This window comes from Styela clava, chromosome 15 (genome assembly GCF_964204865.1).
Source record: "Styela clava chromosome 15, kaStyClav1.hap1.2, whole genome shotgun sequence".
In the NCBI taxonomy this organism is placed as follows: domain Eukaryota; kingdom Metazoa; phylum Chordata; class Ascidiacea; order Stolidobranchia; family Styelidae; genus Styela; species Styela clava.
In genome coordinates, this window is record NC_135264.1 from 8,572,032 (window position 1) to 8,598,319 (window position 26,288).

Below are 26,288 nucleotides of genomic sequence, written 5' to 3' on the forward strand. Positions count from 1 at the left end.
GTAGTACCGGTATATATTTACGGCTTGACGATTCTCTGGAAGTTTTGTACAGATTCACAGAAACAAAATAAATGGAGAACAGTTACTTTGGTTTCAACTTAACGACACCATGTGGCTCACTACTGTTGTTCACGGAAGAAATATTTTGTTTACGTTTTGAGAAAATCCGTTTGCTGGTTGCTAACAGGATACTGTAGGATTAGTTTGTAGTAAATTCTGAAGTTGTCCCAGCTGATTCAGTTTTTATACGTTTACGTAAGGGTATTTATGATTTACAGGCATTTCAAGTGTTCCATGTACATGCCCATCTTTGTTTATAGACTACTTCTTGTGTGTCTGTGTGTTCAGCGTCAGTTTTTTTTTTTTTTTAAATAGAAGGGTTCAAGCCCAATCCTTGAATCCTGAACGGTACCGGTACCGTAATGGATTACAGTTGAATTTCCGTAATTTTTTCCAATTTTGCGTACAGTCTACCAGTATTCTGTCTGACAGTGTAGCTCCCTCCCCTTCTTCAGTTCTTGGCTCCTTCCTTTCAAATACAGGAAATCAACTTTTATATACGTTTGTGCGGCTATAAATAGTCCTCAGAAAGTATTCTTATATAATGTGAGTTATAATGCATTATATAAAAATTGATCGATACTCATTTGGTACGGTAAATTATATTTTCCAATTTCCATTATCATTCCAATTAGCTTTGATTGTTCGGACTTCATTACTAATCAACATGCACTATGCTTTATCGATCTAAATATTCTTATTTGTGGTCTGTTTCCAAATTAAAAATGTTTTTTTTGTCTATCTAAATTGGAATATGGTGAACTTGTAGTAAGTGACTGTAGTACTGTAGTAAGTAATTTTTAGTCTTTTTTAATTGTTTGTAAATATTAGGTAGAATAACCAATTTATCCTTAAGTCTGACTCACTGTATTTGTTACTGCATACACATTCAGACATTCTAGTACTCGGTAACTCTAGTCAATTTTTTAGTTTTTTAATTTTTACTCCAGTTTGATATTTTCAATTTTTCAACTCTGAAATAACATAAGACTGTAACAGATACAGAGTGCAGTGTTAAAACATAATTAAATATTTAAATTTATTTAGATGCACAGAAACTGTATTCAGTATTAAAGTCTATAAAGTTATACATAAACTTGTGATCTATATCAATATCGAAGACTCTGAGACCGGGTCTATTCAATCTTTTGTTCCTTGTTTAAAACAAGAATCTGAGAATAGACAAATATCAAAATGCAAGATGAAGAAGATCTTGCCAGGTTTATTGAACAACAACGAGCAAAGATCGCCCATGACAGAGATGTTTTAAAAAACAATCCCTCATCTGCTATAACTGATAACACTGTGAACAGAGAGGTGAACTTGATATATTTAACTTGATTGATAAATGATAATGTTACTGATTATGAATGTTTATGTTCGAATGTTTATGTTCGAATATGGATGGCTCAATGGCCTAATGGTTAAAGCGTTAGACTTAACTGCATTGGCATCGCAAAATTCACATCTAGTGTTCAAATCCTACCTCACCTCATCCACACTATAATGAATTGGGCAGGCAATGCTGAAAAAGATTCTGTTTCTTCAAAAATGCTAGTAATTCCGTGGTCTGTTAGGCCGTGTTTGGAGCAAAAGATGTGATAATGTTTTGTACAATTAATCCGATTTCGAGTATTAAAATTGTTGGCAATTTCCAATATATACATTTAAAAAAGTTCAACTATTTCAGTTTTATTTCCTTTTTTATTGCAAAAATTTCTTATTCCGAATTGAACTTTTCCTTCTGTGATACTTACAAAAACAGATTTTGAGAATAATAAATTATTTTAATATTTCTATTTTGTTCAGATTTTAAATCGTGGCAAAGAAAATCGAGTTCCTGGTGGACAAACCAATCGATCTGATGTCGCAACCACACATAATCTGTTACCAATACAAACTGCGGTTCGACCTCCTTCAACACCTCGAATATTTCGTCTTGGTGATGATTATAAGAAAAAAAGAGAGAAATTAAAAGAGGAATTGAGAGCAGACTATCGTAATGCAATGGCTGATGTGAGTTTTTTTATTAATGTTGTCTACACACAGGACAAATTTTCTACAATCTGTGATTGAAAATATTGGATTTGAAAAATTCCACAGCTTACCTGGTTCATTTTCTCTGGGTTGTTAGAGTACTGAATATGAATCAAACTGATGATCTCTAACAGAGATGGGCCAGTTCAAGACTTGGTTACTGGGCCAGAAGCCCTAAACCAGGGGTTCCCAAAGTTGATTGACTGCGGGCCAAAATTTGAAGCAATAGAATATTCGAGGGCCACGAAAGGGGATCGGGCAAAAGGAAGCGACGGTGCGGCTGGGGTTCAGGGCGTGCTCAAGCAGAATGAGAAAATTAAAAAAAAGGCACCAAAATAGGCCGCAAGCTTTATTTTAGAATAAATATACACCTAGCATCGCAGTTTGTTATGTAATACAATTAATAATTATAATAGTTAAGTGATAAATACCCGAGCAATAACAAGCACGACTTTCAACAAGAAATTTGCAACTGTTAGCTCCTAATGAAGTTACTTGCTCATCTGGCATACAGCCTCGTATAAATGGCTACTTATGGTTTGTTTTAATTGTTACGAATATACACATGCTTTAACTGTGATAATGACGTAACAATTGGCGGTGTCTAGAACGCAAAAACATAAAGTGTTGAACATATATATTAGTATTTATCTAGGTTAAGTATTTCACTTAGGTTTGGCGGGCCATTTTGAATTGTTACACGGGTCGTAATTGTTCCACGGGCCATGGTTTGGGAACTCCTGCTCTATATAAAAAACTATGAATAAAAACAGTTTATTTACAACAGCTATAGGCAAAGTGGCTAACGTTTATATAATAATAAAGCACAATGTAACAATCAGGGTCATTATGATTATGACATTATTTTCATCGATATTTTCAACAGAAATTTAGATTCATAAAAATCATGTGCGCTGGATGAAACACTCGGTGGTCTGGAACCGGCCAGTGGGCCGTAATTTCCCCACCCCTGACCTATGCTATAACCTATCTACAAATTATGGTACATCGAACATTGCATACAATGCCCAAATGTTGCTTTGCTTGTAAACTTCAATAGTTGGAAAGACAAATTTGATATCTTATAATTGATATTCCTTATGATTTACTTCCTTATCAATTAGTGATTGCTACCATGCTAACACACTATATTTCAGTTTAAATTATTAATTCACATCTGTGGCATATTCAACTTTCACTTATTTATTATAAACTCGATTACAATCACTGCTGTGAATATATAATAATTTGCTAAATTTACAATGCTTGGAGTTGGCTGAGATAAGTATTAACTATGTTCTACTTTTGTGTGATTCAGAAAAATATTCGAACAACTGGTCGAAGATATCCTGATCAACAGACACAATTACCTCTTGGTGGACGCACTAATTCAGATCTTGGTCTTAGTTTACCAATAAAAGACAGATTAAGTGCAAAGGTATGGTGACTTATAAAAAGTAATCTAACAAATCTTTAGTCCGCACAGGCCAGAGCAAAAAATTTGGTACTTTTGGTGAACCAAAATGGCGGACACCAGTAAGTGGTATGTGTACCAGGTTAGGGTTAGGTCTTAATTTCAGGTACAAATACTACGGATGTCACTTGGCTAATCCCCAAACTCTTAAATTGGAATAAATTTATGGCCTAAACCTAACCTGGTACACATACTACCTTCTGATGTCCACCACCTTGGTTCACATACTTCGGGCGTACCAAAAATTCCAACTTTACAGAGCAACAAGAAGCGCTGCGTCATTTGTCTCATAAATAAGCTTAGCTGTCAATATTTGCGCAGCAATAAGCCGATATTACGTTAAGCTCTTATGTATCTCAAGAGTACTTGTTTGATATTTTGATGTCTACCCTTTACTGCTGTTAACTTTGATAGCTTCTTGGAAACTGCCATTTGTTATGAGCAAATCATAAGAAGGGGTTTATAAATAGTGAGGTTGTAAAATCTGTGTAATATCTTGTTATATTTGGTGCTACTATCTGTAGCAACCATGTTAAATATGATATGAGTGAGTATAGTGCTATTTAGATGACATAATGGCTGGTGTAAAATTTGGGTTGATAAGATTGTACAGTTATATGCATAATCGGTCTTTCAGTTTGCAGTCTAACAGTTCTCTGTTTAACTTTTGCAATTTGACTTGTTCCTGACACATTTTACCAGTATATTTGACTTCAATTTTTTCTGTTGTTTTTATTATAACTTTACATCCAGGCCACAACCCAGATGCTTACCTGTAACTCTAGATTGTATGAGATAAATACGGTCCCAGTAATTAAGTTTCTGAATTCATAAAAATATTTTTTACGGATTCTTTCAGAACATAGCTATTTTTCGACATCTTTGCTCAAAACATGTATTAACTGTGCCTCTGTATTTGGTATCTGATTTGGTATTTTATAACATATATGTATTATAATGAGTACAGTAATTTATTTTTCAATTTGATTGCACAACAATTCTATCATTCTTATTTCATTACTTTCACACTATAATCTTCTATGTATATGCAGCAATCAATACAGCTTTAAACCTGTTGAGCACATATCACTATGGATTATTTATACACTATCACTTTCAATATATATCAATAAGTTTTTCACATCACACTTACAAGTTCCCTTCATATGTTCAATATTCTATACGGGAGGTTAATTATTATTTTTGTGTGTTCATACATATTGATGCCTCATTTTTTTCAATGCTGTAGTACTTCTTATTAATGAGGCTTGCTCAAAGTAAGGTACTCCCGTAGTGTGTGTACCAGTTTAGGGTTATGCCATAATTCTATTCCGATTTCCTTATTTTAGTTCTATTACGAGTTCGAGGACTGTCTGTGTTAGCCAAGTGAATATACCACCTGTGCATAGGTTTCAGTCCCTTTACACAACTTGATGTAAAGTAGGCGAACAAAATTAGTTACCTCCATATTGGTACACATACTTCTGGAGCGCCCAAAGTAAAATTACACACTTTTGAGTGGTATTATGAAAAGTAGTAATTGAAATTGTAAGGGTTAATATAGGACTGCTGAGTCATACTAGCAAGTGAATACAGTTGAAATGAATGAATTCAGCATTGTTTGAAAACAATTAGTTCTGCACTTATCATTTCGAATTTAAAAATAAAAAAATTTATTTACTAATAACAACTAAAGGAGAGACTTCGTTTGGAGAGAAATCATGAATATAATGAATTCAAACATCACAAAGAAGAAGTTGAAGAAGAGAAACGTCGTGCAAGAAGTTTATCCCACTCACCAGTTCGAAACAACGTACCTTTCGCAACACCAGTAACCAAAATTTTTGCTCCTCCAAATAGCACCATACCTAACAAAAAAACCATCGTCATTCCTAATGAACCTGTGAGTGAAATAGTCAGAAATAAAGCACAAACAAACATGGGGCATTGATGGACCGTGACGTAGGGCACGGTACATCAATACCCCATGCTTGGTAAAGCTGATTTCTGACTGGATAATGCATGATGAAACGCCTTGTACGCATCCAGTATAGAGTTAGACGATAAATCAAATTTTGAATTTTTACTCTAGATTTGGAATCATATAAATATGATTTTACTAGGCTGTATTCCATAGAATATTGATATGCTACTGCTTCTGTGGGTAGAATTGAATAAAAATTAGAATTTAATTGAGAATTTCTAGTCAGATTTTCCAATAAAAACCCATATTTTTTATTTTCATATTCAAATATTTGTCACAAACTGAAAAAAAAAATGAAATTCATTTTTCAAAAAAACATGATTCAATCTAACTAAATATTATGATATGATGCATTTTCTAAAATTGGTATGTAGGCCTACTGCTTTTTATGTACCTTAGCCAGTAATATGTTCTTATTCTCTCTATAATGATAATGAATATACACATAAATGATATTCGGTAAATGATAATGAGGAAATGGTATCATGTGTTTACAAATATTTAAATTTTCTGATTTTAATCTAATTATTCGAATATAATTTCACTATTTACCTGGAAATATTTCGGCATCTTTTTGCTTACAAATAAATTATAAATTTATCTTAGTTTATTCAAACCCCATTTACAAACCCTAATTATGATAGATTTTCAAATATCAAGGCTATTTTTTGTCTAGAATAGTATACATGAAAGTTGTTATTACCATTGTCTGGTGAATTGTAGTGTAGAATTCTGTCACCTGATATCTTATTATTGTCTGACATTCATTGTATTCATAGGCATCTTGTTTTTCCCATGTATATTGGGTGTTATATGGAGATCAAACAGGTTTTGTGTATTGCCGATATTATTAGCCCATTGGTCAATTTTTCCCCCTTATGTAAGAGAAACCATTGATTCAAAAAACTGAATTTTTTTTCCAATTAGATAAATCTTAATGATATGTACACCGATATTGCTCATAATTACGGTAATAACCATATATATAAATTAGTCAATATTGTCTTATTGATTCTTTAATGTCTTGAAACCTGTTTGCTATTTTCCATCATAATTTCGATCTGTTTGCTTTGTTTAAGCATGATAATGCAAAAAATCAAAGATTTTCCATGCATAGTTCTTTCTTAGTTCTTATATGATGCCTCTTCAAATTGTAGAAACTCGTTCTTCCAACGTGTTCCTTATTTGTTAGTGAATATTTTTTTGTTCATGTAGCCATGTGGAAATGTTGATATGGTGTATTATCACATATTCATTTTTTACTTCTCAAATTCTTCTATTGGACACAAAGGGGTTTGATTTGTTGAATTTATCAATTTTTGATTTGTTTTGTTGGGACAAAAAATCATTTTTCTCATAAAATATTTGACGAATCGCATTCAAATTTTTAATGTTTAAACAAGAAATTGTCTTCTACCTTATATTTTTCAATTTTTCTCATAAATTTTTAGCAGTCATTGTTTCACCTCAAATCTCAGTTGTTGGCAAAAGTTGTGCTGATTAATTTTAATGAGGTCATGGTACTGGTATCAAAACCTTGTGTCCGTATATATGTGATTTCTGTCTTATCTTATCATAGCCTATTCACTTCTGAATAATCATTTCAAAATTATTCCAAACAGTAATGATTCTTTTGACATATAGAGCTGACTATGATAAATCAATTTAGTTCATATTAATTATTATAATTATATTTGATTGAATCTCTACTCTTATCATGGTATGTGTTAATTATCTGTTATAGATAAATTTTATCAGTAGTAAATGTTGTCTTATCATTGTAAATAATTATATGTGTATAGGCTATATATGTTTACTTATTCTCGATTTTTTTCTAGTATTTGACAATATGATTGTTTAATTCCATTAAATATAACTAGACTGAATTCAACATTGGAGTATTTGGTTGTATTATAATAGATAAAATATGCATGGAATCTAAAATCAGAATTTGCACTTTCAATCAATGACAGTTGATTTGTTGATCTCGCTATTCTTCTCTCTGATATAATCATGCTTATGTACACAGGTCAAAGATTCCACAAATGAAACATATGAGGAATTATTAGAGAGGAAACGAAAGCAAGAAAGGTCTTATCGAGGTGTTGAAGATGATCGTGATGATTACAGGTAGGGACTTAGCCCACCATGTGTAACCATTGATCATTTATTGTGAAAATTGTCAAAAAAGTTAATCAGATGATCATAGTTTATCAATTAGATCACATGTTCTCAAACTGCGGGCCAATTACAGCCCGTGTAACAGTTTAAAATGGCCCGCGAACTTGAGTGAAATAGTTCACCACTTTATCTTTTTACCTTTTTTCGTTCTGCCAATTGTTATGTCTTTATCACAGTTTACACATGTGTATATTAGTAACAATTTCATTATACCGGTATCTAAATTATACGTACTGGTATTGGCCCATTTGCGGGTGCTCCCGCTCTCTCGGCCCGCAAATATTCTTCTGCTTCTAATTTTGGCCCCCGGTCAATCAACTCTGGGAACCACTGAATTAGATATTTTTAAAATTTTCAAACTCAGAGTGCATTTACCGTACTTTCTGTTGTACCAATCACAGCGTAAAAATTCGATTAAGTTGACCGTTGACATTAAATTATTACAAGAAAATGTTTCCAATCAATGTAGTATGTGGATTTGTTTTTGTGGACATAAACGAACAAAATGTAGCATAATGTCAGTTATCAGCAGACTTACTTTTTCATGAGAATATGATTGAATCTAGGCCAAATGCACTTACGTAAAAGCGAGCGATGTGGTCTCTAAGAGTTACATGTGGCTACTGAAGTTCTAAGAGCTATTGACACTATTAATAGGCAAGCCTTCCCAACCTCAAATATCAAGTGTTTTTAATCTTTTTGCGTCAAGCTTAAATATAGAAAAAAAAAGGTAATTTTTTACTAGATGGATTGATGATTGCGGAAAGATTTTTTTTTTCTAAGTATAAAATAAACAGCTTAATGGACCAAATGAGTTAAAAAATATTGAGCCATATAACTTATTTTGCCTTTACCTGAAAGTTAGTTTGATGATTCACATACAGATTTTCATTGTCAAAAACGTAACATAGACTTGATATTATAATGTACTTTTCTTGGAATAGATTTTATTTTCATATTGTGTTTACCTTTTGTGGTTTGAATATTTATTACCATTGTCAGCAATTGATTTAAATTTACAATTTAACAGAGATAAATATTATGACGATGATAGAGATGAAGACGGTGGTTACCATTCTCAAAGAAGAGTTCGATTTCCATCAAAAAACAGGAGGTAAATTAACGTGAATTACATGGTGTTTAATTTATAAAGATTGTTATGAGTGTGCAGATAATCAGACTTTTTTCAAGGATACTTTTTTTTCTGCAATGATATATCTCGTTGTGCAAAGAGTTACATTTATTTGGAAGAACGGAGTCTTTCGTACCATAGTTTCCTGTGTAACAAATAACACAGCTATGAAGTAGTGAATTCCACTTAACTGAAGTTTTCTTCTTAGTTTAGTGATATGTATATGTATGTGATATTTTCCAAATCGAAAATGAATTTCATTTTCAGGTCTCAACCAAGAGGTCATAGGTCACGACGAGATGATGATTTTATTGAGGATGACGATGATTTTCGATACAGATCACGTAATAAACGACGCGGAAGAGGTAGGAGACGCGGACGAGATAGGAGCAGTGAAGAGGAATCTGATGACACGTCAGAAGAAGAGAGATTGTTCAGAAGACGAAAGGTAGGTCATAGGCATGATTTATCAAAAGAGTACCAAGGTATCCCGGAAAGCCATGGGTTTTATTTTAGATTGCTGTTTATACATTACTAAACTTTTTTGTAGACTAATTATAAATTTATATCGGTCTTGCCCCCAAAGTACACTGAAATTGGTATTTCGCAACAAAAATGAGAATCAAGTAAAGACACAAGGCGAAATCTATTTTTGTGAGATGTGAATATTATTCTTGAAAATTATTACACTTTTAGAATTTTTGACCTGATAGGTGTTTGGACAGAGCTAATCAAAGTCAACATGCAACTGCCTCATAACAGCCTGGGCGTTTATTCAAATCATGTCTTATTTTCCCAAATTTTATGTATTCCTGGGTAAAAAAAATTTTTTTTTTTTTTTTTAGAACTTGTCTCTTGAAAGACGCAAAGCTGCACCTTCTTTTGAACGAGAAGCCACAACAGGATCATTACGTGATAACAAAGACAAGCAAGAATTTAATGATCTGAGATCAAAATCTGCTCCTCCCGAACAAGAGTTTACTGGTATACTAGGTTTTGATATTCATGTTTTTTTAGTTCGGCATGTGTCGATTCAAGTTTTTTTTATATTAAATTTGAATTATTCTTATATGAAAAATTTTGCGGAACACAGATACCTGTAACCAGTGTTTTTTTTAAGTAAAATAGGTTTTTCATTTATATGATAAAACTGAATAGATCATACATTTAGATGTAGAATTTGAATATGCTGTGATTTTACTAAAATTTGAATATGCGGTGACCAGGGGCCAAACAATTTGGCCACCAGACTGGCGGGCCATGTAAGTGTGACGTAAAAGGTTACATTTTATGAACAAAATTTGCAGTGTTACAAAGGCAAAACTGGAAAATAATAAACCTGGTGCCAAAACTAAATTTAATTGCAATCTCAACGAATTCCTTGAGCTATTTTTTTCAGCTAAAACATCAAAATTTGGGGTTTTAGTTTAATTGTGGCAGCATCAGGCGGGCCTGATTTAATTACCCAACGTGCCAGATTAGGACCGTAGTTTGCCCAGGTCAAGAAAGGCGTTGTGTAAAAAAAATAAAATTAAAACTGAATTTTATAAGTGAATCTCTGGAATAGGAGGACCTACCTATGTAAATATCCACATCACTAGACATAACTTATGTAACTTTTGGGAATATTTTGGGAATAAATAAAATTATGATAATAATAATGATAACAATATCTGGATATTTCTAGGTCTTCAAATTGGGAAAATCACAAGTGCTAACACAGCTCAGAGAAAGAAAGAAGAATATAGAACTGACTTATTGAGACAAATGGAAGAAAAGAAATTATCAAAAAAAAAGTGAAAATTTAAATAATTATACAATAATAAACCAACTGTATCATATTTTCAACCATGGCCAACCATGTTTTCATGCTGGTTATGGGTTCAGTTAACCAGTTTTTTCCAGATGCCTAGACTTGATGACGAAGCTGCAACTGATCAGCATGATACACCCTATGGCAGTGAGTAGTCAGTCGAGCATTACTCTTGCTCATAGTTATCCCCCATAGGATTTGAGCCTGCTAACCGTTACATGCTGGGTAATCAGAGGCAAGCGTAGGGGTCGGTCGACATAGTTGACCTTGCAGTCTTGCCCGCCCTCTCTCGATTGTATTCTATAATTGTTCTTTTCCATTTATTGTAATTTTACATTTTTTAATATATTCGGAAAATGAATCATTCTTTCTCTCTCTCTCTCGTACTCCAAGCATTATGAATCAGCCGCTGCGCCAATTGTTATTCTTAATTGTAATTCAAATTTCTCGATCATACTTTCTTAAGTTGGTAATTTATGGCGAATATGTGAATCAGAAATTTTTTTTATTTTTAGACAAAGAGAACAAGATTTACATTTTGATGCCACTGTAGTGGATGCTTCAGGACCGGTAAGTTTTTCTACTTATTAATTAATAATTTGAAAAAAGGATTTTTGATATGTGTAAGTGTAATAAGCGCGTCGGTGTGGCTCATCGTGCTAAGCATTAGAAAATGCTCGCCATCGCAACTCTGATTACTCTGCGTGGGTTTCGAAGCCCATGCAGGGATAGTTATGTGTGAGCGGATTGCTGGATTCCTCGCCATCATTGGGTGGTTATTGTAACTGCTGGTTAGTCACGGCTTCCTCCACCATCAAGTCCATGCTTCCGAAAACAAATAACTAATTCCATACTCATGGAATGGTAAACATACGAGAGGCCGTGGTTCGCCATATGATTAAGCTGCCTTATCGTCTTTCCTCTCCCCAAGGATAAATATGTGAATCCTATCCTAAATGTTTTGTAGGTTATAATTTTTTTAAATGTTACTGAAAAATTTCTGTTGTTAAAAACGATAAAGTTTCTAATTCGAAACTTTATTTTTTTCACATTAAAAACTGTGATTTTTGATGAATTTCCCTGATCAAAATAAGTCATATATCATCGATTTTCATTATATATTTTGATATCAAACTTGGGAATGAAACATTAAAGAACTTTTAAAACCGAATTAACTATAATTATTTAAAATGCATAAATTTCTTATTTCATTATTTTAGATTCCTAGGTCAATGCAGACAAAAGACATGAGTCCGCCTAAAAGGCATGTAGAAGTTTCCTCTCCACCACAGGATGCAGACAAAAAACAAAGAAAAAAAGGCAAAAAGTAAAAATTATAAATTTTGTTATGCATTTCGTTTGCATAATAGGTCATGAAAACCAGGGATAACCAAAATCAAGTAATCAGCTATTTTTCCAATGCATTCAAAAATATAATTGAATATATTTGAAATTGAATCATGTTCGACAAAAAAGATGTCAATGTACCAGTGGTCGACAACCTGCAGCTCCGCATGTGGAATTTTGTTTTCGGAGCTTTGGCTCTCGTGGATCAAAGTGGTTCAGCAGTTTTTTTTATAATTCAAGAGGGGAGGGGGAAGGGGGCATAAAGCCAACTACTACTCAATGAATACACATCACAATGGTTTCAAGTTTTTTTAATTTCGTCATGGAATGAATTATTTCTTTTGTCTTCATCTAAGTAAGAAATTGATTATTGCATTATGATTGGTTTTCCGAGAGCCATAGCATTTCACTTTTTCTTTTAATTTTGAAAGACATTAGATCAGATGTTGTGGATTAGAGTATGTTTGAGTTTGATGGAACTGATATCAAATGGCTCTTTCAATGTTAAAGGTTGCGACCTGTGATATACGGTCAATTAATGTTATTTATAAATTCGAGTTAATACTATAACTTCATACGCAAGAATGCATGAATGCTGTAATAAGAATAAAGATGATCATTTTATGTGGTTTTAAATTCTCGTTTCACTCAACACTAATGTATGTAACATTTCGTCCAGTCAAGGTCATTGTTTTCATTATTTTTACCAGGTCTTTGAGATACAAATTAGAGACATCATCTGATGACGAAGAAGACGATAGACCCAGGAAAGGCTTATACCGAGGCATGCCCCGACAGCCTTATTTTGCAGCCCCGCCTCCCCAACCTCCAATGGGGTAAGTTGTACTATGAATTAATTTTTTTGCTTGATTTATGCTTGGCCGATGTGTTCTTAAATCTTCTTTTTCTCTTTTATAGATATTATCCATCTCAATACCCATCTCCATACAATGATGCATATTACTATTATGGGACGCAAAACCCACTTGACCCATCTGGGATACCACCACCACCCCCGCCCGGAACTGGTTATCCCGGGGTTTCACCTCTGATGGCTGCATTAGGACCACAAAGAGGTAAGGATTCATTTTTCCACAATATCATAAAATGCTGGTATGTGAAAGTTGATTACGCTAAAAAAAGTTCCACGCAATCTGCACATATATGAAGTCAGGGAAAAGTTACATCAGGTTTCAAATTTGAATCCATATCAAAATCGATTCTGATATTGGATTGACAAAAATCCAAACTGCAGGGAAAGTTTGACTCTAAGACGGCCTCTGAACTCCCGAGAAAACCAAATTTTGTCAACAAAAACCTTATTATGACCTTATTTACTGTCTCTCTTAAATGCTTAGGTAACTCATTGTTTTTTTAATTGAAAATATGGTATTAGATTGTTTTAGACTTTTAGTTTAAAAATTTTACTTTTATTTCACTTTTGTTTATTTTAAAATCTATTTTTTTTTAAATATCAGGTGAAAGAAGCAATACTCCTGAAAGAGCCAGAAAATCTACAGAAGTACCTACGGCCAGGTATGGCTTTGTCTATGGATCAGCTTCTAATAATTTCCATCCTAAAATTTATCTGAAACAACTATTCTATCTCTGAATTTATTTATTGATTTTGTTTATAATACGATTGTCTCCAGAAATAGTATCCATTTTCTATATCATAATCTTTTTGTGGAAAAAAAATTCTTGAATTTTTGATGTGTGCTAAGAAAATAAAATTGTGTTTTATTTTAAAAAATCTTTCATTTCAGGAAATCTTTTCAGAGAAATGAGTCCAGTTTAGTTGCGGATGACAAAAGAGATGAACTTAAAAAGAAGCAACAAATACAAGAATATCAAGATGAATTGAAAATTCAGGTACATTTTTTTTTAATATTACAATTTTCATGCTGACATTTTTTTTGTTTGTGAATATGCCATTTCTAGGTGTTTGAAATATTGCTGCTTGTATATTGTAACGTAACGAGGCTTTTCAATTTGTCACAATAATTAATATATTGTGAATAATATGTATCTTTATTAGTTTATATTCTGTGATTTCCCATTTCAGCTTTTTTTGTTTTTATTTTTGCACCCTTAACTTCGAATTGAGTTGTAAATCTATCATTTATAAGGGCTTGACGTTTGCCGTTCAGACATCAAGTCACTTCATTTAACTTCTTACATTGTAAAAATAGAAATTTAAAGAAACAATGTTTATCAACACCTTTCAAACGGGTACAGATTATATTTGATAATTTCACTAAAATGAGATTTTCAAATTTTGTAAAAAGAAAAAAAAAATTTTTTTTCAAATCCAATACCGCGTTTGTTATTAAATATATTTCTATTATTATTTCTTCTTATTCAGATTGCTCAAAAAGAACGAGAGAAAAAGGCAGCACGCCAAGAACAAGAACGCTACGATTTAAAAATAGAGGAAGAAGCTAGAAACTACAATCCATGGGGTAAAGGGGGTGGTGGCGCTCCAATGAAAGATCGACAGGGAAATCTTATAAGTATGATCAAGCTTAAACTAATATAAATCAGTTAAACAGAATAGAATTTCAATGTTATGTGGTAGTCCAGAGCCTCCATAACATATATTCAAACTCTTGTCGTGATAACTTTTCTTTATCCAGATAATGATACGTTGGAATGAATTTTGACTTTATTAGTAGCAGATTTAAATTATGGAAGATAAAAGTTGTAACGTAGGGGCGGAAACATACAAAAACAATTGCTTACAGGCCGCAAATTATCATTATTATTGTATACCTATATCATATCATATTTTTCATAATATAGCTTATAAACAGTGTAAGGCCTAGCTTTAGCATTTATTTAAAGAAATAAGGACTGGGTTTCTTCATCACAATTCTGAAATTAAAGTATAATTTTTCCATAAAATTGGCAAAAATTTGAGTAGTCATCTTCAACTTTGCATTCTAAAATTATCATTTGTCATGAATTTTTAGCAAAAGGGAGTAATTTCAATAAAAAAATTAATTTCATATTAAAACTACTTTTCTGATACAATTGTATATATTACAACACATTCATTAGATTTATTGGTACTCCCGTAGTGTGTGTAGCAGGTTAGGGTTAGGCCATAATTTTATTTCGATGTTTTATATTTTGGTTCTATCACGAGTTCAAGGACTGTCTGTGTTAGCCAAGTGAATATACCCCCTGCCCATGGGCTTCCATCCTTTTACACTACCTGATGTAAAGTAGGCAAACAAAATTAGTTACCTCTGTCCTCCATATTGGTACACACTTCTGGAGCGCCGATTTATTTTCTACATGGCATATTTTGCCTTGGGAATAACAATCATGAATGTTTTTATCTCACAGCCGATCTCAGAGAAATGCATATTGAAAATGAAGAAGCAAATCGTGACCCAACAAAAGCTGAAGAAGTAGTTCGGTAAGTTGAGCATTCGTTCGACTTTTTCAATTTTTTATTGTTCGTTGTATTTAAAGTCATGCAACTAGAATATTCTTATTATATTGATTAACAGGGAACGCCTTCCCCAAACCAACTTATATAGACGGGAAGACAGACCAGTTATAGATTTATCTCCAAGGAATCCTGGAGGAACAGAGGTGAGACACGATTTTTTCAAACAAAATATTGGAATATTTTTTCAATAATTTAATTGGGAGATAATACAAGAATACTCAATAATACAATACAAAACATTACCTACATGAAATACCATGACTGATTCCTGATTTTTTTTTCAGTAATTAAAATGCATTTTTTTTGGCCAGAGCAACATTGCATTAGATTTTGGTTTAGTGCAATCTCATTCTTATAAATTTTTTTTTTGAAAGCAGACAAATTTTTTAAATAATATTTAATTCCTGTTCAGAGTCATTTTAAGAGATTGAGATGAGATTTGGATTAAACTCTAAAAATGTTTTTTGTTATCTTACTTGGTGAATTAATTTGATGTCATGTTTTCATTTTTGCAACTAAAGGGTGATGACGTGCTCTCTCCACGTTTCGGACGAAGTAATCCATTTGAGAATCGTCAATCGGACGAACAAAAACAACAACGAGATGTTTATAAAGATTATCTGCAAAAGCAGGTATTTGGGATCTCTGAATAATATTTTAGTACAATTAACGAGTACTAGTCTATTGTGCTGTATTATCTTTATCATAGATAGAAGAGAAGAAAAAGATTGAGGCTGAGAAAAAAGAAAAGGAGAGAATTGAAGAAGAAAAAGAAGAAAGGAGGTTGGAAGAACAAAGACAAAAAATAAAAGCAGAATTGGATGCTGAAATTGAAAAGGACAGAAACAAAAAAGAAATGGTATGTTATCCCAGTGTGTGTGTGAGTGGCTTTTCGACTAAATCATGTTTTGAAAAAACTTCATAAAACACATTTGCTCTACTATGTTCAAAATGAGATAGATGAGGCGTAAAAATATCATTCATATTCAAAATTCATTTTTTTTCATATTCTCATGTATTTTTTTTAAATAATGCACATATTTTTATAAGAATGTACCAATTACCCATTCTTATTGTACACGATTTTCTATTATATGAATTGGAATTTTTTTTAATGAAATGATTTTTTTAATCAAAATTAGATCTTTTTGCCCACTTGCAGTTTGAATTAGATGTAACCATATACAGAGTGACACAAAAGATACAGAACCCAGAAATATCTTGATTCACTCTACATAAATGAAAAAAATTTATCAAACACTTGAACTTCTGTTCTGTGTGTCTGATTATATATAAAAGTATCAGTAATCTAGGCACTTTGCACAAATATTATTTTTTTTTCAAAATATGTTCCAAATTTTCTGGACATATTCTAGGCCAGAGGTTGGTTCTCAACCCCTTTTTCAAGCGACCCAAATTTAAAAAAAAACATGAATTTTGTAAAATCACGCAAACCAATGAACATGCTCAAATATTAGACGGCCAAAAGAATGTTCAGGCGACTCATAGGTTGAGTGGTATACGAACTGTGATATGATGACAGAGATTCATTTCATCTTCTTGGCTTAAGCCATTTTGCACATAGTCTTATTTTTGGTATATGTTGTTACTAAAATACTGTGATGGTAACAGTGTTTAAACTTTCATGAATGTATTGAAACTATCTGAACTATCTCTTGAAAATAATACATCACAAAAAATTTCATTGCTCTTTTATGAAAAATGATTAGCGTTTTGATAAACAAACTTCAGCATTAGGCACAAACCAGTCATGTTTAAAAAAATTGATTTCCTATAATTTCCGTTTTCAGGCTCGTAGACAGAATGAAGATCTTCGAATCCAAGCAGAAGAAAGGAAAAGAGAAGAACAGAGGAAAAAAATGGAAGAAGAAGATGAATTGCGGATAAGAAAGGAAAGGGAATTGGATGAAAGGCTTCATAGACAGGTAACATAGTCGACTGATAGGTTTAATAAAATTGATGTAGAAAGTGGTTGAAGATAACAATCACTGAATATATTCTAGTCCAATGGTTCTCAAATGGTGGGGAGCACCCCACCAGCAAGGGCAGGGGGTAGACAATTTTTTTAGGGGACATGAAGCTAATTAAAAAATTTATTTCCATCTTGTCCGCCTTATTTTGGGTATTAACATTTCTTTATTTTGGATATTTACATTCCATCCATGTATTTTTTTCTGAAAAAAAAAAAACTTTTGCCCTACTATCTGTTATTTGTGGCTTATTGTTAGCTAGTTATTTTTGAGGTGGGGTGCGAGACTTGGCAAATTCTAAAAGGGGCACAACCCAAAATGTTTGGGAACCACTGTTCTAATCCTTTATGTGAAGCTTTGCTCCTTTCATACTATCCAGACAAGGTCTGATTTTTTTTGTATCAAAATTTCAACCGGTATATGAAAGTTTCCCCAACCTTTAACCCCAGAAAAATTCTTCCCATACTTTAACATTGCTTACATTACCAAGTTATTTTAAGCTTATTTTGAAAGCGATTCTGCTGGTTGACGCCTGCAAACTGATTTACATGAAATTAAAACCACCATTATTATTAAAAATATATATCCGCGTTCTGCTTACAGGTACTAATAGCTAATTTCAGCCTAGTCCATCGTAACGTTTTCGTTTTACAAATTTTAGCTTATTATATTTATTACCAGGATAAAGCAGTCTCTTACTGACCATTTTGTTATCTGAGAATCTTTCAACTTTACTATTTTTTAGACCAATTCTCCTCCAATACCGACTTTGCAAGCCCAGCAACCAGAAAGACAAGTGGTTATATCACCGAGACCTCAACCTGTTGAACAAGCTCGAATTTCATTTGAAGATGACAACTTGACAGCTAGGCATCCACCGTAGGTTACAATATTGTATATTAACTTTTGAATTGTTTTTTTTATTTGACGATTATTCACCCCATTCGCTTCGAACAAGACTCTGTACAAGCAGTCACTAATATGTTAAAACTACTGTTCATTGGAAGGACCGGGATTGTTTGGGTTCGGCAATTTATTTCACTGAGTGAGGTAGTGGCATGGGATTTGAACCTGATATGTGTAACCTGCGATGCTGGCACTGTTAATTATAATGCTAATCAATGGGCCAAATTGAGAAGATGATCGGTAAATTACCTTTACGCAACCTTGTACTAATTCTTATTTTCTAGGCCGCAAACTCAACCAGTTGTTCGTACTCCTCAAATAAGAACATACAGGGGAGAATCACCAATTCAACAGGAAAGAAGACCAAATGTACAATCAAGAGGTATATTAAAGTCCAATAGTTTTATTAATTAATTTGATTGGATCCAATATTTGAATGTTTGAGAAAAAGTTGAACTCAATTAGCAAAACTTTTTTTTTGTTGAGAAAATTGAACATTTATTGCAAGCAGTTGAATTATTTATTAGTTTTCTAGTTAAAATTGATGAACTTGCACATCTGCATGTCAATAACTTCATCAATAATATAATAAAGTAGTATGGAGAGAGATTCATGTGTCATGATTTTGCTGCACTTTGCATTGGTTTTAAATATTCATAATAGAAAATAGCTTTCAGCTATTTTAGAAGGCTGATCTATTCTGATATTTTCTCAGTAGACAATCAAAAATTGGATGTTATTATTTTAATACTATTGTATAGCCCTATCAGTAATATTTTGGGGTTATATTTATCATTCTAGAATATTTTTTCATTTTTATTCTCTCATTTTTGAACAGCTGAATCGAAAAGGATTTCAAGAGAGTTATCAGCTTTACGAAAACAACTTTTGAGCGAACAACGCAGGGTTGAAAATCAACTTCGAACTGTAGATTTGACAGGACCACAGCAACCCCAATCTCGTAAAATGTGAGAAATTTACTTTCATTTTCATCCTTTGAGGGATTTTATGAGTCTTCTCATGCATACTCACTCAAAACAATAATTTTAAAAAAAATACAATAATGAATAAAATAAAAAACAGTAATATAATTTTAATTATTTGACATCAATTTGATTGGGTTTTGTGTATTTTATACTTAGCTAAACCTTAGCTGTCTGATTTTATACTAGGCCAATGATAAAACATACTTAATTATCACAGAAACACGGAATATCTTGTTGACTTATCGAGAGCAAAACAGAAACCAGTATCAGTGCGACGTCCCCCGACAGTTGAAAAAGAGAGACCAAGTTCGAGAGCGCTTCGTGAATTCACAGATTATAAATACAGGTAATGTTGTAGCGTAATCACTAAATCAAGAGCTTGATAGCGAAAAGGCAGAAATTTCTAAAAACTGCTTTAAAAAAATATATTTTCGATTTTAAAATTTTTGTAACTTTCTGCTGAAATAGGTGAATATTGCTTCAAACTATGATTGGATACCAGCTTAAAAAGTGCCCATTTTTGTAACTTATACTGAATTTTAACGTTTCCCCTTTGTTTCGAAGCTTTCAAAATGAGTGTCATGAAAAATGCTAAATTACGACAAATTACCTGATATATTGTTGTGTACTCATCTTCATAGTAGTTAGGTTTTATAAACGATTCCAAACACAGCATGACAAAAAATTGGATTAGGTAAACAACAATTGGGCCAAGAAAAAGTGTTCTTTTTGTTTTCTGAAACGAAGATACTCCGAGCAAAATCACTTGCTCTCACTCACTCAGAGTAAAAGGTACTTTTCTGTGAACAAAGTTACAGCTGAGCTACAGAAGGTACAGATTCATGATGTTGCATTGCGTGTTGGATCATAGACTGGTTATGACAATTTGGAAAATTATTTCAAGCCTTTAAAACTATTTCAAGATTTGTTCAAATTTTCAAACAAAACTTGAATGAGAGAATTGGCATTGGTTCGTGGGCTATTCAATACATTTATTGATTTTTCACTTTGCGTTTATGTAACTATAACCATTTTGTATTTTAGACCTGATGACACGCAATCGATTCGTATGTTCAGAGCTGAATATCCCGAGACCCCTGATGATGCCAAGGCATTGGAAAGACAGCAGGAAGCTCTCATAGCAAGACAAGGAAGAAATTTAGAAGATTTAAGGTCTGGTTTGTAATCTTTTCCTTATTGGTTTATATGCTTTTTATAATGTATGGTGTAATTTCATAAGAATAAAATTTGTAGTACGGTAAGTAAAAGCAATTGCAGCTGAGATCTTTAATATTGGAAAAAGATAGGATGGGATTTTTCATTTTTTGTTCTCGGGGGAAAGGAAATATGATATGACAGTTCAATCATATGGTGAACCACTTCTCGTTTGGTCCAGTCCATGTTGCTATGGGAACAGTTATTTGTTCCAAAGGCATGGAGAAAGTTCTAGCCACCCTACGACTGCGAGGAGTCCAGCAATCCTCTTGTACATAACTATCTGTTACCGGATTCGAACCTGCGTACCCAAGCAGGGTAATTGGAGATGTGATGGCAGGTGTATTCCTGATGATTAGCATGATGCGCCAACTGCAGAGTTCAAATTATCGTCTAAGGATACATATCATGCCTGGGCTTTTAAATTCTACGCAGTGATATAATAAAATTATCTTATTATTCCTCTTGTTAAATATATTCCGGTTGCTTTCTCGAAACTTATTAAGTAAAACATGGTGTAAAAATTTTACTCTTCGCAGACAACAGAAAGATGGCAGACAACCAAAAAATAGAAGAAGCGAACCCAATAGGTCTCTTATTGTAAGTACTCTGAATCATTATTGTTGATTTACAAAGATAGGTAAGAAAATAACTATTCAGCATTTTCCAAAATAAACTTCGCAAGGTTGTAATCATTAAATTGTAGTCAACTACTAATTAATTTATATTCTAACTTTTTCTGAAAGTTCATAATATTCGAATATTTTACAAAATTGAACAAAATCTGAAAGTACTATGTCGATTGCTGTTGGATCAGTATAATGATACCAAAAATAATCATTGCAGTAACGGAATGAAAAATTTTATATTTTTAAATCTGACAGCAACAAATGCATCGCCTATATATTTAACTATTTTTACTGTGTTTTTTAGCCTCCCAGTGTTGCGCAATCCAGAGCTTCATTGTTAGAAGCAGAAACAACATACATTCCTATTCTACCTGATGATGAAGAAGACCAAGACAACAGATATCACTTCAACTCGGCGCAGTCTTCCCCTCCACTGTCAAGACAGAGCAGGTATGTGAAAAATGTTTTGTATAGTTTGTATCTAGGGATGGTAAAAACCTAACAATCTGCTTTTCTCAATAAATTACAAAATAATATTCCCAAATATCAAATGTATTCTAAATTGGGCCATGCTTAGAAAGGAACAAATAGAAGTACCGGTATATTCATTGAGTTTCGATTTGAAATTGCTTGAAAATTATGATAACAATGATTTGAATTGTTCTCTATGTTTATTGTTTCAAAAATTAAGTGGGGTATGTTTTATTGTACTATTAAATTTTAAAATGACCTTTTTCAAATAAAACAATTCTGAATTATTCTTTCTCTAATTATTCGAAAATACAAAATATTGGGGGCTCCCCAAGTATGCGAACCAAGATGGCGGACATCGGAATGTAATATGTGTACTAGGTTAGGGTTAGGCCATAATTTTAGGTATAAATACTACGGGAGGCTCTTGGCTAGTCTTCAAACTGATAATAGGACTAAAATATGGAAAATTGGAAAAAAATTATCGCCTAACCCTAACCTGTTACCCATGTTACGTTCCGATGTCCGCCATCTTGGTTTGCATACTTCGGGAGCACCAAATATTGAATATATTCAATTTAAAATATTTGATGATTGTTTCTGCGAAGAACTACTAGAACATTGGTATTGTGTTTGGCCTTTTGATGTTAACATTGCATTTTAAAACTCTTAGATCCAAATCCTGTCGTCACTGCTCCACCCCTAAGTTATGTTAAAATTTAATAAGCTATACAAAACCAGTCTTGTTTCGTCTTTTCAAAACAGTTAATCATCGTAAATTTCAAGCAAAATTGGTAAAGGAACTCATAAAAGCATCAAATATCTTAAAGGATTGAAGAGTCTTGCTGCACGCTAACACAAATATACTTTCGTGATGTTTCATCAGTCTGACTTCCTCAGACATTCATTATTCGGTACTCCCGTAGTATGTGTACCAGGTTAGGGTTAGGACATAATTTTCCTCTGATTTTCCCTATTTTAGTTCTCTTACAAATTCGTGGGCTGTCTGTGTTAGCCAAGTTGGCTTCCGTCTCTTAAAACAACTTGATGTAAAGTAGGCAAACAATATTAGTTACCTCCATATTGGTACACACACTTCTGGAGCGCCCATTATTCAACTATAACAAGAAGAGAAATTCTGTAAATAAAAAATAAATGTTTTTTTTTTTCAGGCAGCCTTCAGCAAGGGACAGGCGTAGAATGGCAAGAAAGCCTCCATCAGCGCAAGTAAAATATATATTTGTTTAAAATTTCTGTTATGATGTTTATAATATTTTAAAATTTGGTTTTCTCATAAGTTTTAATGTTTTCATATAAAAATAAAAAAGACATCTAATTTCAAAAAAAAAAAAAATTGAAGGGAAAAAAAATTCTGGAATATTTCAATATTCTGATACTGATATCTCCAGATAGTGCTCGATTTTTTTTTTATTCCATTCTCGTTTCAGTCTGAACGTCAAGTTCCACCAAGAAATCGTCCTGACAATTATTCATTGAATTCATTGAGTTCTCTGGCAACATTGGACGTCGATAGACTTGCAAACAAGAATCATGATAGATTAGAAAAACTCAAAGCAATACAAGGTAACATTTTTCTAAATAGGAAATAGGAAAATCTCTTCTTCTGACAAAAATACCAAGTCTATTTTTGACTTCCTGGGTCCCGAAGAGGGGGGAGGGGGTTCATTTTACCATTCTATGTCGTTTACTTTATGTTACGAAGTGGTGGACACTACTTGCTGCATTTCTATTATCTGCTGAACGAGTTTAGCGAACATGAGTGTTTTTTTTAGTACCGGTACTTCAAAGAAAAAATCAGGCAGAGATGAGTAGGAACAGTTGATCGCCTCTATTTCTAAGGCCTATATGTTTACAATCTTTAAAAGGCATAAAGTAGACATTACCGATCAAAAAATTAAGTTTTATATAAAGACAACAATTTATTTTGTTTAAGTGCGCTGTGACTTTTTCCATGATAATTTGGTCCCCGCACGAACAAGAACCGCTTGTATAATATATGAATGTTTATTCATTTCATATTGGTCTGTGTACAATTTCCACAAAATGCCCTTTGTGAGCTACCGTATATCCTGTTTTCAATTTTTATATTTCATCACTTAGGTGATGAAGTATCTCTGACTGACCCAGATGACATTTTAGATAGATTTGTTAACAAGCAAAAGGGTGGTAGAAGACGTCCAACCACTAATGAAGATGAGTATGGTCGCAGGGCAGGACCTTCTAGCTATAATGATCCATTAGTGTCACATTCTTTTAATACCAGACCACCGTCTGTCAATACTGTGGACACTGAACCATGGTTGAGGCCTGAGACCGGTCCCACCATGGCGTAGTACGTCAACAACAATGTGGCCGTAATGCATTTTAGTTGTTCCATCTAAATTTCAAAAATATGGCATTAATCTATTTTAGAATTTTCATGTAGAATCCGAATTGGGTATTTGATATTGTTCAAATTCAAGTTCAAAGATTAGATTGGATGTGCGTTGAATTGGGTACTCTGACTCCAGCTTCCAAGTCTGAGAAAACAAAATGAAAGCATTCTTCGATTACCTGTTAAGAATGCGTAGTTAACTTGAAAGGATTTTTAGTTACGGCCGTTAAAAATTTGGAATCCAAAGAATTGAATTTACCGCCTTGTAGAGAATAAAAATACTACCCAGGCTTCCACATCAATAAAAACATGTCGGGCTACATCTCTACAGCCCTGTTTATTACATATATAGAGGATGGATACACTGGATACGGAAAATATATGAAATATCAAGTAGATTTAATCTCAATAGCACATTCTCTATGAAACTGTATCTCATGTTATAGTCTGCAGCAAGAATTATTTTTGTTTTCAATTTTGGAAAGAAAAATTCAGCTGTGGGCCAATATTAAACTTAAAGAATGCTAACTAGCAATTTTATTTCCAAGTTATAGAATATAGTGGTATATTCTGTACACATAAGGCATTACACAAACAATCGACCTATCATTGTTTTGTTGGGAAATACTTTTATTTTGCTTTCTGCTTCAATTTCTCCCAACCAGTATATTGTACAATAATACAAAGTTAGTTTTTGATGGTTATTTCTATAAGTTTATATAGTTTACTTTAACAATAGAAAAATGTGCTTCTAGGTGCCCAGGTGCACTGACTCTAATTATTTATTAAAAATATTATTTCCATTAATTTGATAATTTTGCAACCGCCTTTTTTTCTAAATAGTATCGTCAGCGACGGAGCTGACATAAAGCTAAATACATAAACAGTATGTATTGGTGTACTTCTATGTAATATAATAATTGGAAGTTGTACTAAGGGATGTTTCTTCTTTACAAAATTATAAACATTTTTATACTTTGTAATATTATCACTGTTGGATTTCATATATGAATCTATTTTTCTAGTCTTTTTTGCAAAGTATAAATTAGATTTACAAATTAGGTGTCTCTTTATCCAGTGTGTTGACTAACGTAAGACTACGAGGAAGAATGTCTAATTCAATGTTCGCTGGTTGAAAATTCATATTTCATAAAGATTGTGGTATATACCAAATTTCGCGGGTACTTGACAGCAGTAGAACCATGTCGCCACGTGAAAAGCGTGTCATAGGCCGGGTTCGCGTAACTCTAGTATAAGGGCTTAGGCTTCATCAACACCAAGTAGATATATCTGGAACGGATGATTGGTTTCCATATGCGATGTGGACTGCCAAACGGACGTAGTCCGTGATTCTTCATATTATGATTAAAACGTTCCGGTTATCCTATTTCAGAGCCGAATTCAGACCATGCCAGGCCAACTAAATGTCTTTCGACGTATTGTTACATCACTAACGTCATTGAATTGACTATTGCAAGGGCGGGCGAACCCATTTACTCGGCACGCGAGTGAGGCTTCGGAAACGAGATCAATCTCCTTCAGATAAAAAGTTTAAGACTCTGGATTATCTGATGAAACTCGGTGTTCGTTTATTCATCATCGTTTGATCAGTATGCATCTAGACAAAAAAGGCAATTAATGTGCCGGCCGAAAATTGAAATGAGTGAAACATAAAATTATATCATATATTTGCGTGATGAAATACAGTGCTGGGCTCCCATTATGCGTAAAAAAGACATACATAAAACATCTTATATGAAAAACAGGTAGGGGAAGGTGGGGTACGTTGGGACATGGGGCACAGTGGAAAATCAGCTATCACACTGATACTATATTCGCAATCCTGTCCGCGGCTCGATGTTCCAATCCGCCCTTCGGTGAGTTACAACGTCCCCGCGAACGGACAACGGACGGGTAGAGCGGCGCAAGCTATGGGGTGAAATTGGTTTTGGGAGGTTGAAGGTTGAAAAATTTCACCGTTCCAGTTTTTTCTTTTTTTTAGTTTAGCCTTTCCAACGAGACAAACCATCGTCTGATATTCTTTAGCGTCAGTCCACTGTAAAATATTTCTAACGTTAGCGATTGGCTGTGCCTTCCGAGATTTGCCGTGGGATGGTCTGAAAGTATTTGTTTCCTATGGGGAACAATGGACCGGGGTTCAGTGGGACATGCTCTACAGGGCACAATTCGACAGTGTTTGATACAAT

General features: G+C 33.3%; 1 protein-coding gene across 3 annotated transcripts; it reads left to right on the plus strand.

The window, feature by feature from the left end:
* The first annotated feature begins 1,106 nt into the window (after nt 1-1,106).
* Nucleotides 1,107-25,139, plus strand: LOC120333883 (centrosome and spindle pole-associated protein 1-like). Of its 3 annotated transcripts, XM_039401270.2 has the most exons (31): nt 1,107-1,377; nt 1,870-2,076; nt 3,416-3,535; nt 5,268-5,474; nt 7,585-7,685; nt 8,767-8,850; nt 9,136-9,316; nt 9,714-9,852; nt 10,556-10,664; nt 11,197-11,251; nt 11,902-12,008; nt 12,739-12,864; nt 12,947-13,104; nt 13,507-13,564; nt 13,795-13,900; nt 14,394-14,541; nt 15,380-15,452; nt 15,547-15,631; nt 16,010-16,120; nt 16,198-16,347; nt 17,300-17,434; nt 18,225-18,358; nt 18,670-18,767; nt 19,224-19,353; nt 19,589-19,717; nt 20,416-20,544; nt 21,126-21,186; nt 21,520-21,665; nt 22,859-22,913; nt 23,135-23,270; nt 23,808-25,139. In XM_039401270.2, exons 1-31 carry the CDS (start codon nt 1,255-1,257, stop codon nt 24,038-24,040), a joined length of 3,834 nt encoding a protein of 1,277 aa, XP_039257204.2. In that variant the 5' UTR covers nt 1,107-1,254; the 3' UTR covers nt 24,041-25,139. The 3 variants fall into 3 exon arrangements, with proteins under 3 accessions (XP_039257204.2, XP_039257205.2, XP_039257206.2); XM_039401271.2 differs by lacking the exon at nt 5,268-5,474; XM_039401272.2 differs by lacking the exons at nt 1,107-1,377; nt 1,870-2,076; nt 3,416-3,535; nt 5,268-5,474 and adding an exon at nt 5,529-7,275.
* Nucleotides 25,140-26,288: the final 1,149 nt, after the last annotated feature.

Coding starts and splice junctions, on each gene's coding strand:
- LOC120333883 (XM_039401270.2), top strand. CDS start 1,255: ATGCAAGATGAAGAAGATCTTGCCAGGTTTATTGAACAACAACGAGCA. Junction 7,686..8,766: donor GATGATCGTGATGATTACAG/GTAGGGACTTAG, acceptor ACAATTTAACAG/AGATAAATATTATGACGATG. Junction 18,359..18,669: donor TTGACAGCTAGGCATCCACC/GTAGGTTACAAT, acceptor CTTATTTTCTAG/GCCGCAAACTCAACCAGTTG.